The 13,258-nt window shown below is 34.0% G+C and overlaps 1 protein-coding gene across 1 annotated transcript in view; it reads right to left on the bottom strand.

The window, feature by feature from the left end:
- Positions 1-327: 327 nt before the first annotated feature.
- Ttc23l (tetratricopeptide repeat domain 23 like) overlaps positions 328-13,258 on the bottom strand; it is a 57,215-nt gene continuing 44,284 nt past the window's right edge. The window contains exons 9-11 of the mRNA XM_040273570.2: positions 9,774-9,901; positions 2,539-2,688; positions 328-1,277 (exon numbers count right to left, since the gene is read on the bottom strand). Coding sequence (XP_040129504.1) covers positions 1,191-1,277; positions 2,539-2,688; positions 9,774-9,901 — 365 coding nt within the window. The 3' untranslated portion in view covers positions 328-1,190. The remainder of the gene's footprint in view (positions 1,278-2,538; positions 2,689-9,773; positions 9,902-13,258) is intronic.

Below are 13,258 nucleotides of genomic sequence, written 5' to 3'. Positions count from 1 at the left end.
AGCCACATCCCCAGCCCCATTCAACTAATTTTAATTCTCCTCTTTCTCAGAGAACAGTTCAGTGTCAACATCATGTAGAGGTAAATAACATCAGTAATATACCATGGCTAAAGAATGAGGCAAGTTTGCATATATTCTCTTCAGCTTATATCTAAACATTCAAGAACAGAATACAAACAAGTTCTCTCATCACTAACGTTGAAAATAAGTAAATTCCCAATGAATGTACCATACATTTAGGAACATGGACTTTGTACCTTCATCAAGAAAAATAATTGAATTTGTATAAATCCATATCATATCTATCACACTGCATTAACTTGCAGAATTTAGCTATAATGTTTGGCATTGAAAAAGATATTATAAAGAACATTATTTCTGTAGCAGAAAGCTATAAACTGTGTGTGTTTACTTTTAGTACTAGGGATCAAACCCAGGGGCACTTTACCATAGAGCTAAATCCCCAGCCCTTTTTATTTTTATCTCGAGACAGGGTTCTTGCTAAGTTTCTGAGGCTGGCCTCAAACTTGTGATCTGCCAGCCTCAGCCTCCTATGTCAGTGGGATTACAGGTGGGTACCACTGTGCCTAGCTACAATACTGTGTTCTAAGAGAATACAAGAAATAAGTTGGTTACCCTCAGCATAGGATTTAGCTAAATCTATAGCAGAGGTATAATTTTGTCTTACTAGTAACAATGACAGAAGTAAATCATCACCATCTGGTTGTATGGTTTCAATATTAGGTGAAACGATTCAGTTATCAAAACCTTAACCTAATCAGTGCATTAATCCTGTGATAACTGTAGTGAGTGGTAACTGTAGGCAGGTAGAGTGTAACTGGAGAAGCTGGGTCATAGGGGTGTACCTGTAGATACATACGTTGTCTGTGGTGAGGAGAGTCTCTCTTGACTTGTTGGTGGCCATGTCCTGATCTGCCTTCCTCCACCACACTCTTCTGTCATGATGTTCTGCCTCACCTCCAGCCCCAAGGTATGGAACTGGTGATCTATGGACTGAGACCTCAGAAATTATAAGCCCCCAATAAACTTTTCCACCTTAAAATTATTCTTGTTAGGTCTTTTAGACACAGCAGAGAAGAAGCTGACTTTATACACTGGTTTAATCAGTGAGAGGCCTTTGCTAGATGTATTTTCACACTGATGATCTGGTTGATGCCCAGGAACAGAACTTACCTCTGCAGTTGGGTAAGGAGGCCTTTTGTCTCTTTGCTTTTACTATGCTCACTTCCATATATAAGAATTTGAATCATCAGACACTGTAAGTGAAGTGAGAAACATAATAGGTTAAAGAGAATCCTATAGCAAGTACCTTAAATACAAATTAACTCAGAAAAGGACCAATGGAACTGGAATGTCATAACTTTAAATTTGGAATGCCTATATTACATGTCATTGGTTCTCTACCAAGTAGGAAAAGAACTGTCACTGAAGCCTCTTTGGTTACCTTCTATAACACTCATGCTACATGCATACTCCAGTTTGCTTCACCTTCCTCTACCAAACATGGCTGCTGATAACTAAAGTAACAGCCCCAAACTGATATCATCCCTGCTTAAAACATGACTACAGTAGTGGTTTCCATTAGGATTTTCCACATAGCTATAACTAATGGATAGAAATTAAATAAAATGAGATTTAGGCATGTATCCCAAAGCTGCCTTGTTTTCTCATGCTGCATAATTTTACTTTAGGTAGTTTTCCATTTTGAATTTTATTGCTGAACTTTGTTTCTAGCCAACATGGAATTGTAGGGACCAGATTTTCTCTATACCTGAATCAACAAAAAAAGGAAAAAAAGTAGACAAAAGTGCATGAATTTTTGAAACTTTTTAATTTTTAAGATACCATACATCAGACAATAAAAGACCATGATCCCTAAGAAAAGGATAATAAGTGAGGTTAACCCTATGATTATCCCAGATTATTGTTTTGACTGTTTCTGGGCATTATACAGGAAAGGGGACCAAAGCTCACCAGACTTTCCCAGAGAGCTGAAAGCCCCAGAAGATGGTTAGCAGACACTTCATGAAAAAGAACCATGGATATTTACAGTGGTTCTCTTCAAGTGAGGTACCTTTTTCCTGTTATTTGTGATTTTTTTGTTTACATTAAGCTAACCTAAAATGAGACAAAAATTTGTTCAAACCTGATGTTTATCAATGCAATATGTGGATTGCCTGCCACTCCACCCTCTGCTCACTTGAGTGTTAGTTGATCTTTATAGACTTCTTCTCTGACTTTGAGCAAACCTAGGTGTTAGGTAGAGGCATCCCTATCTATCTTACTAAGTCTCTAGCCTTTGTTCTGTCAGCATTTTAATGGTTTATACACCCTGGAAGGGAAGTAAAGGGAAGATATATATATATATATATATATATATATATATATATATATATATACACACACACACACACACACACACACACACACACACACACAAACATCACTCTTCAATTCTGCTGATAAGCCCAGGATAAAATGTAACAAACCAGCCAGAATTCACTTTCCTTGGCTCACCTTCCTTAGCAGCTGAATTGCCTTTCTGAGCTCTCCTTTGGCAAAGCAGATCCTGCCCAAGTTATAAAAAGTTTCAGCCACCTTTTTGCTACAGTCCCCATAGCTGATGATCTGGGACTTCAGTGAAGCCTTTAGCAGTTTGTAAGCCTCCTAGGGGATGAATTAAAAAAAAATCAACCTGGCAGTTCTGAAAGAGCCTTCGGTTTCTATGGCACGAGCTCTGTGAAGGAAGCATTCTATCCTACAATGACTTGGCCCCACCAGGACAGTCAGTTATGATGTGTCACCTAAACAATTTGTTTCTCCTGAGTTAAAGTTCCAAGCTTATAACTAAAAGTAGTTAATTCACATGTATAATATTATTTAATTTTCATGACTATCCAATGTGACAGAAACTATTGTTGTACTCATTTTACAGATGAAGGAATGAGGATTTATAAAAGCTAAAGATCTTGCCAAAGATCACATAACCTATAGCTGACCATTCTCAAGATTCAAACACCACACAGTCTGAATTCTGAATTCCATAGCCCTCATTCTTTCTTTTAAAAAATTTCAGACTTTTTTGTTAGCTGAAAAGTAATAGGATGGATACTCATAAAATGTTCACCTAGATTCACAAATGATTACCATTTCTCCACATTTGCTTTAGTGTGCTCTTTTTCTCCCAAGTGCGTGCATGCACACACACACAAGGGTGAATATATATCTATCCATATTTTATTTGAAAATAAGTTGTAGTCATCAAGATACTTTCCCCATAAATACTTAAGCAATGTCTTCTTAGAACATTTTCCTCTTTAACTACAATAACATTATCAATCAATAAATTTTAATTGGTACAATACCATTAGCTTCATATATATTCCAGTGCAAATTTTCTAATTGTCCCAGTAAAATCTACTAAGAATATTATATTGCATTTAGTTTTCATAATTCCATAGTCTTTTGCAATTTTTATATTTCATAATATTAATATATCTTAAAAAGTTTAGACCAGCTGTCTTTCAGTCTAGTACTCACTCTCCCACCGGAGAAGGCTGTGACATTTTTAAAAAACTTATTTGTTCTTTTGGCATTAAAAGAGAATAAAATTATGACATTTGCAGGTAAATGGATGGAGCTGGAGAATATCATGCTAAGCAAAGTACGCCAATCCCAAAAAACCAAAGGCCAAATGTTCTCTCTGATAAATGGATGCTGATCCATAATTGGGGGCAGGGGCGTGGGAAAATGGAGAAACTTTGATTGGGCAAAGAGAGAGGTGAAGGGAGGGGCCATGGGGGTAGGGAAGATAGTGGAATGAGATGGACATCATTGCCTTAGGTACGCATATGAATGCACATATGATGCAACGCCACATTGTGTAACCAGAGAAATGAAAAAGTTGTGCTGCAATTGTGTACAATGAATCAAAATGCATTCTGCTGTCATATATACCTAATTAGAATAAATAAATTTTAAAATATATAAAAAATAAAAATATAAAAAATTATTTGTTCTTTCAAGATGTACACAATCTACATTTTGACATATTGTACAAAAATAGAATAATTTGTTCCATTTAGGATCCCATTGTTGTGGTTGTACATGGAATTACATTGGTCATGTATTCATATGTAAGGATAGAAAAGATACCTTAAATTCATTTTACTGGCTTTCTTATTCCCATCCCACCTCCCTTCTCTTTATTCCCCTTTCTATAGTCCAATGAACTTCTAATCTTCCCTCACTTGTTGTGAATTAGCATCCACATATCAGAGAGAATATTCTGCCTTTGTTTTTTGGGGACTGGCTTATTTCACATAACATGGTATTCTCCAGTTCCATCCATTTACCAGCAAATGCCATATTTTCATTGTTCTTTATGACTGAGTAATATTCTACTGTATATATATAGCACATTTGCTTTATGCATTCATCTGTGGTAAGATACCTTGGTTGGTTCCATAGCTTGGCTATTGTGAACTGAGCTGCTATAAACATTGAAGTAGCTGCATCTCTGTAGTGTACTGATTTTAAGTCCTTCATGTTTATGCCAAGGAGTGGAATAACTGGGCCAAATGGTGGTTCCATTCCAAGTTTTCTGAAGAATCTCCATACTACTTTCCAAAGTGGTTGCACCAATTTGCAGCCCCACCAGCAATGTATAAGTGAACCTTTTTCTCACAACCTTACCAACATTTATTGTTGCTTGTATTCTTGATAACTGCCATTCTCAATAGGGTAAGATGGAATCTCAGTGTAGTTTTGATTTGCATTTCTCTAATTGCTAGAGAATACTGAAAAGTTTTTCATATATTTTTTTGCCCATTTGTATTCTTCTGTGAAGTGCCTATTCAGTTCCTTAGCCTGCTTATTTACTGGAGTATTTGTTTTTTTGCTTGTTTGTTTGTTTTTGTTTTGGTGTTAAGTTTTTTGAGTTATTAGTATAACCTGGAGATTAATACACTATCTGAGGTGCTGGTAGTAAAGATTTTCTCCCATTCTGTAGGCAATCTGTTCACATTCTTGATTGTTTCCTTTGCTGTGAAAAAGCTTTTTAGTTTGATACCATCCCATTTACTGATTTGTGATTTTATTTCTTGTATTTTAGAAGTCTTGTTGAGGAATTCTGGCCTATATTTTCTTCTACTAGGCATAGGGTCTCTGGTCTAATGCCTGTGTTCTTGATCCATTTTGAGTTGACTTTTTTGCAGGGTGAGAGAAGGGTTTAACTTTCATTCTACTACATATGGATTTCCAGTTTTCCTAGGACTATTTGTTGAAGAGGTTACCTTTTCTCCAATGTATGTTTATGGCACCTTTGTCTAGGATGAGATAATTGTATTTAGTGGGGTTGTCTCTGTGACTTCTATTCTGTTCCATTGGTCTTAATGACTGTTTCTGTGCCAATACCAAGCCATTTTGGTTTCTATAGCTCTGTAGTATAATTTAAGGTCACGTATCGTGAGGCCCCCTGCTTCACATTTCTCGATAAGGATTGCTTTAGCTACTCTGGGCCTCTTACTTTTCCAAATGAATTTCATGACTGCTTTTTCTATTTATATGAAGAACATCATTGGAATATTAATAGGAATTGCATTAAATCTGTATAGTGCTTTTGGCAGTAAGGCCTTTTTGAAATTATTAATTCTGCCTATCCAAGATTTGAGATCTTTCCATCTTCTAAGGTTTTCTTCAATTTCTTTCTTTAGTGTTCTGTAGTTTTCATTGTAGAGGAATTTCACGTCTTTTTTTAGATTGATTCACAATTTTTTTTTGAGGCTATTGTGAAGGGGAAGTTTTCCTGATTTTCAGCTGATTCATCATTGGTGTATAGGAACACAACTGATTTTATATACTGCTACTTTTTGCTGATTTTATTTATGAGTTCTAGAAGATTCCTAGTGAAGTTTTGGGGCCTTCTAAATATAAAATTATGTCATCAGCAAATAGGGATAATTTGCAGTCTTCTTTTCCTATTCATATCCCTTTCTTTCTTTTGTCTAATAGCTAGTATCCTCCTGATACCCAAACCAGACAAAGGCACATCAAAGAAGAAAACTTCAGATCTATGCCCCTGATGAACATAGATGCAAAAATTCTTAAGAAAATCCTGGCAAACAGCATACAAAAACATATTAAAAAGATAGTGTACCATGATCAAGTGAGGTTCATCTCAGGAATGCAAGGCTGATTCAACATATGGAAATCAATAAATTTAATTCATCTCATCAATATACTTAAAGAAGGAATCACAAGATTATCTCAATAGATGCCAAAGAAGCATTTGATAAAATTCAACATTCATTATGTTCAAAACACTAGAAAAACTATGGATAGTAGGAACATGCCTCAACATTATAATAGCTATATATGTTAAATCCAAGGCCAACATCATTGCAGTGGAGAAAAATTGAAAACATTCCCTTTAAAAACAGTAACACGACTGGGATGACCTCTTTCTCCACTCCTATTCAACATACTCTTTCAAATGCTAGCCAAAGCAATTAGTGCTCACTCTTAATTACTTACAATATAGCAAAAAAGATCAGTATATATTGAAATATCATATTGCTTTATATATTTGCCTTCCAATGTGTTTTCTTTAGAGAGGATAATGAGGTTTAGTTATCATTGTACCTTCAAGATAATTGAATCCCATATAATTGAAATAATTGAACTACCTATTATTTCTATTTTGACATGTATAAATAGAACATTTCTTCAGAACTAAGTTGAAAGTGTAACCATTATCCTTTATATGCCATATTAAACAACTGATTTTAAAAAGCTTCAATTGCTGCTTTCCAGGAAATTCTGTCAATAATCTAAGAATCTTGGGGCTGGGTTTGTAGCTCAGTGGTAGAACACTTACCTAGCATGTGTGAGGCACTGGATTTGATCCTTAGCACCTCATAAAAATACATAAAGTAAAGGTATTGTGCCCATCTACAACTAAAAAATATATATTAAAAAAATCTAGGAATCTCAGAGCTCTATAATATCTTTGCATTTTTAAAGTAGGAAAACATGCAGTATAATTTCATTATTTTTTAAGTATACAAGTATTTCACCTTCTTGGTTAAGTTTATTAAATTCTAAGTATTTCATTCTTTTGGATGCTATGGTAAATGAGATAGTTTTTTTACTTCCTTTTCAGATTGTTCATTATTAGTGTACAAAGATACAACTGATTTCTATATGTTTGTCTCAGGCAATTTTATTGAACTTATCAGTTTGGGGTTTTTTTTACACAATATCTTTATTTTTATTTATATATTTTTATATTGTGCTAAGGATCAAACTCAGGGCCTCACGTGTGCAAGGCAAGTGCTTTACCACTGAGCTAAAACCCCAGCCCTGAACTTATCGGTTCTATCGTGTGTGAGTGTGTATGTGTGTATGTGTGTGTGTGTGTGTGTGTATGTGTGTGTAATCTTTAGGGTTTTTTTACATAACACATATCATTATGTAAACAAAATTTCTATTTTTTCCTTTTCAATTTGAATGCTTTTTGTTTCTTTTTTCTTGCCTAATGATTTGGCTAGTACTTTTAGTACAACATTGAAAAGAAGTGAAGAAAGATGGTATCCTTATTTTGTTCCAAATTTTAGAGAAAAAGTTTTTAAATTTTTACTAATGAATATGATATTAACTGTAGGCTTTTCATATATGATCTTTATTGAGGATAATTTCCATTTATTCATAGGTTGTTGGCTGATTTTTATTATTTTATTATTATTGAATTTTGTCAAGTTTATTTCTACTTTTTTGTGATGATCATATAATTTTTATTCTTTAAGTTGGTATATTACACTGACTGATTTCTGCATGTTAATATTTATTTATTTTTAAAGGGAGAGAGAAAGAGAATTTTTTAATATTTATTTTTCAGTTTTTGATGGACACAACATCTTTGTTTGTATGTGGTGCTGAGGATCGAACCCAGGCCACACGCATGCCAGGGGAGCGGGCTACCACTTGAGCCACATCCCCAGCCCACATGTTAATATTTATAATATCATCTGTTTTGAGTGTAAGTGGCCAAAGGAAAAAAAGTATACGTTCTCTTTTGTTGTTTTGCTTTGTTGCAGTAGTAAGGATTGAACTTAGGGCATTATGAAAGTGAGGCAAGCGCACTACTACCAAGCTATACCCTCGGTCCTTTTTATTTTATTTTGAGACAGGGTCTCTATCTAAGTTGCTGGAGCTGGCCTTGAATCCATGAACCTTCTGTCTCAGCTTCCCAAGTCACTGGGATTACAGGCATGTGCCACTATGCCCAGTCAGGAAAACTCAATGTTTTTTAAAAGCCCAGAAAATATATGGTAAGTACCTCTTCTTTCTTTTATCTTTGCCTTTGTCATCTGATGATCTGCTGGAAGATGGTGATTCTAGCCAAATGGACACTTTTTTTTAAAGTCAGTGACAAAATCTTTATTTACCAAGTAAAAAATTATATTCCAGAGGAATACAACTCCCAAGCTATCTGACTTTCTGTTTTGTTCCTTGAGAATAGGTTAGAGACTCATATCAGGTGAGAAAATAGCTACTTTTAAAAATAGAAAATGTGCTATAAATATTGACAATTTATTTCCATTATTATTGAGCACCTTCCATGTTCCAACTACATTTCAGCCAATAGATACACTGTATTGACTAAAAGACAAAATTTCCTGTCCTCTTGAAATTTGCTTTCCAGTGGTAAAGATGATTGTTTATAATCCTAAACATGGTTTATATTCACAGCCACCTTTTATGTCTTTGCTTAGGAGCTTGGAACACTAGGAAGCACTTGTTTAGAAGCAGAAGGCCATCAGGAACTGATTGGTGTTTTATCATAAACAAGTCAGGACGTTCATCTCACGACAACATAATAAAGATAGACTCTAAAATTCTGACAAGGCATTTTTACATATTTGAAAGTAAAAGTAAACATGAGATCAATCTGTGGCATTAATCTTGTGGTAATCTTCTGAATCAACAGAAAATATCATGAGTGCAAGAAAAAATATTGCAAATTACTATAGGATTTTTGCTTGAACAAGCAGCAGTTAAAATTAAAAAATAAAATTAAATGTCATCATTTATTTAAAAATATTACAATGTGATATAAAGAAGTTTTCTTCCTTCCTAGAAATAAATTCTTACTTTTCATAAACTTATAACCCTACTTTTTTAAGTGTGACCATATCAAATCTATCCATGTTTTTCACTTACCCAAGGAAGTATAAATTTGGTTTGGTCAGATCAAAGTTATATGGATCTCATTACAGACAAAGGTATTCACAAAATTTTTGAACACAAAAATCTCAGGTCTTAAGTTTTTGAACAATAGTTTAGGCTCCTGAGATTTCTAAATAAAAAGTCAGCAGTCCAAAGCATTTTCTATAATATTTTAAAATGTGAAGACAAAATTGTGGCTAATAAGAGCTGAAGGTCAGGTTGAGAGGTAAATACCACAATGAAAAAAATATTGGCAGTCAGATCCAAATGTAGAAGTCAATTATGACTTAAAATATTAAACTTATAAAGATAGAGCTTATATATATATTCTGTACTTGAAGGGCAGTATGTGTCAAGATACGAGAAAAATACTCTACTAATATCCCAAGCAGCATCAACCAGTCCTGTTTTATTCCTAGTTTTAACTGAGACTTTTCTGAGCTCCAGTTTGAAATGAGATGAAAAAAGATGTCCAGATATAATAAATAAACTAGCAATTATGTTTATGAGCTGATTATGTTTACCTGTTTATCTCCATTTTCAACAAGCCATTTGCAAAATTCTTCAATGGTAGTCAATGTTTCATAATCCTCTGAGCCCAGTGTTGCTTGATATGCACTGATACTTTTTATAAAATATGCCTCAACAGCATCTGGAAAAAATAAAGACAAGTGCTAGCCTTCACAAGTTTCTAATATCAGCTTTGGTTCAATCAACACTTTGACAAGTTCTTTGTAAGTTCAGGCTTACTTTCATATTACATCTCATAAGTACCCTTAAAAAAGACCCTGATGCTATCAGATGCTTTCCATGATATAATACATGTATTTAATGTAGAAAAAGAAAGTTCTATCTGAATATTCTTATTATCCTAATAGCTAAAATAACTACCACATGAAACTCCCAAGTGTACTGCAAGACAATATTTTTAACTAAAACTCTTGATACAGAGATCACTGTTTATTGAGGTTCCTATTTTGTGGGGGATGGAACCTCAATAAACTAACCAGGGTCCCAAAAGAACTAATTTCTTCCAAGGACAGTGCCCACCATGACCTAATAATATTGCAGTAGGTCCCATTATTGATTTTAAATCTTTTTTCAATTAATTCAATGCTGTAAGTTATATTCTAAGCACACTTTTGCTGCATTCCACAAATTTTGATGTTGTTCTCATTTTAAAAATATTAACTCAAAATATTTTAAATTTCTCTTGAGATTTCTTCTTTAACCTATGCATTATTTAGAAATGTGTTATTTAATCTCCAAATCTCTGGGGTATTTTTCAGTACCCTTCTGTTATTTATTTAGTTTAATTCCATTGTGGTCTGAGAGTACAGATTGTATGATTTCTATTCATTTAAGTTTGTTATGACCCAGAACATGGTCTATATTGGTGAATGTTCCTTAGCAGCTTGAAAAAGATGTGGATTCTGTTGTTGATTGGATGCAGTCAATAGATATCAATTACATAAGTTGATTGATGATGTCATTGAGTTTAACGCTCACCTTTACTGATTTTTGTCAGTTGGAGCTTTCCATTTTTACACCTGATCTTAGCCAAAAGGCCAGGAAGCAGTGCACCTGTCCATTTCTGATAGAAGGGTATGGAAGCCTCTTAACTATCATAGTGAAAGCTTCTATTTCTCCTTGTTAATTTTATTAATTTTGCATCATGTATTTTGATGTTCTGTTGTTAGCTGCGTACATGTTAAGGATTGCCTTCTTGGAGAACTGACCCCTTCATTGTTATGTAATGCCCCTCTTAATCCCTAATAGCTTTTCTTGTTCTAAGTCTACTCTTTCCAATACTAATCTAGCCACTTTTCCCTTATTTTGATTAATGGTAGCAAGGGATGTATCTCTTTACCCCGTTACTTTAAATTAATGATTTTAATTTACTTAAAGTGGATTTCTTGTAGAAAACATATATTTGGGTCTTGCCTTTGATGGAATATTAAAACTTTGTCTTTAAGCTGATTTATTTAGACTACTGGCTTATTTTTTTATTTCAGTGTAGAAGATTGAACCCAGGGTCTCAGACATGTGGAGTAAGTGCTCTGCCATGAGCTATATCCTTAATCCTAGATCACTGATGTTTAAAGTGATTAATATAGTTGCATTAACATCTTTCACCTCATTATTGTTTTCTATTTTGTTGCACTTGTTCTGTTTCCAATATTTTCTTTCATTCTTTTACTACCTTTTATGGTTTAATTGAACATTTTACATGATTCCATTTTCTTTCTTTTTAGGATATCAGTTATACTTGTTTGTTTGCTTTTTACTCCTTTCAGTGGTTGCTCTAGAGTTTTCAATCCAAAGTTCACGTTTAAATAATACAATATCACTTTATGAGTAGTGTGAGTACCTTATAAAAACAAAATAATCCTTTTCTATTCCTCATCACTTGTGTGATTGTTGTAATTCATTCTACTTCTACATGGGCTTAAACACGTGTGTATACACACACATATTCAAAATTATAAATAATGGAATACACTGACTGTTGCTATGATTTTGAACAAACTTATGTTAAGAATAAGAAAAAATACTTTTTATTTTACTATCCCTTATTTATTCTCAATTCTTTGCCTTTCCTTGTGTACATATGTGTTTCTGATCTAATTTTCCTTCTCTCTGAGAAACTTCTTTTAACATTTATTGCAAGGCAAGTCTACTAGTAACAAATTTCTTCAATTTCAATTTGCTAAGAAAATTGTTATTTCTCATTCACTTTTTGAAAGATAACTTTTCATGGTACAGAATTCTTGGCTGGGGGGGTTTCTTTTCTCTCTCAAAATGAAACATTTAACTATTCTATATTTGATTGCATAGTTTTGGGTGAGAAGTTAGTTATAATTCTTATTTTTGCTCCTGTATAAGCAACATATTTTGCCACCTCTGGCTTCTTTCAATTTTTTTTCTTTATTTCTGTTTTTCTGCTGTTTGAATATGATATGCCTAGGTATAGGCTGGAGATTGATTGTGTTTTTATTCTGGCATTTATCTTGCTTGATGCTTTCTGAGCTTCCAGGTTTGATATTTGGCATCTGACACTAATTTGGTGAAAATTCTGTTATTGCTACAAATATTTCTTCTGTTCTTTATCTTCTCTTCTGGTGTTCCCACACATACATATGTTACACCTTCTTGTAATTGTTTCACAAGCCTAGAATATTGTGTTGTATTTTTTTCCTCTTTGCTTTTCAGTTTTTGAAGTCTTTACTGATAAATTCTTAATTTAATAGTTTTTTTCCTCAGCTATGTTTAGTCTAGTAATGAGTGCATCAAGGTCATTCTTCATTTTTGTTATTCTAACAACTACCTAGTGTTCCTTTTATTTTGCGGGGGGAGGGGGCTTTTTTGGTTTGGTTTTCTTTGTGTATGTGTGTGTGTGTGTGTGTGTGTGTGTGTGTGTACTGGTGATGGAACTCAAAGGTGCTCTACCACTGAGATATAGCACCATTCTTTTTCATTTTACATTTTGAGACAAGTTCTTGCTAAGTTGCCAAGGCTGGCCTTGAACTTGTGATCCACCCACCTCAGCCTCTTGAGTCACTAGGATTATAGGTGTGCACGACTACACCAACTAGTGTTTTTTTGAATTATTATTCTATATTATTTATTCTTGCATGATGTCTATCCATTGGAAGCTTTAAAATATTAGTCATAGTTCTTTTAATTTCTGGTCCGATAATTCCAAACATATCTGCCATATCTGAGTTTGGTTCATCTTGCTCTCTTTTTTTAAATGTTGTTTTTTGACTTTTAGGTATTTATGGGTTTAAATATGAGGTGTCCCCCAAAAGGTCATGTGGGACAATGCAGGAATTGTCAAAGGTGAAGGGAGATTGAGAGATGTAGCTTAACCAGTGGATTAATCCATTTGGTGGGTTTATAATGTGAATGGACTAACTAGTTGCTAACTGTAGGAAGGCGGGGATGGCTTTAGGAAGTGGGATACTGGGGGCATGCCTTGGAGATTACATATTCTGTCCTTGGCTCT

The sequence above is a fragment of the Ictidomys tridecemlineatus genome, chromosome 1, assembly GCF_052094955.1.
Source record: "Ictidomys tridecemlineatus isolate mIctTri1 chromosome 1, mIctTri1.hap1, whole genome shotgun sequence".
NCBI lineage: Eukaryota > Metazoa > Chordata > Mammalia > Rodentia > Sciuridae > Ictidomys > Ictidomys tridecemlineatus.
This window is presented reverse-complemented; position numbering and strand designations above follow the sequence as displayed.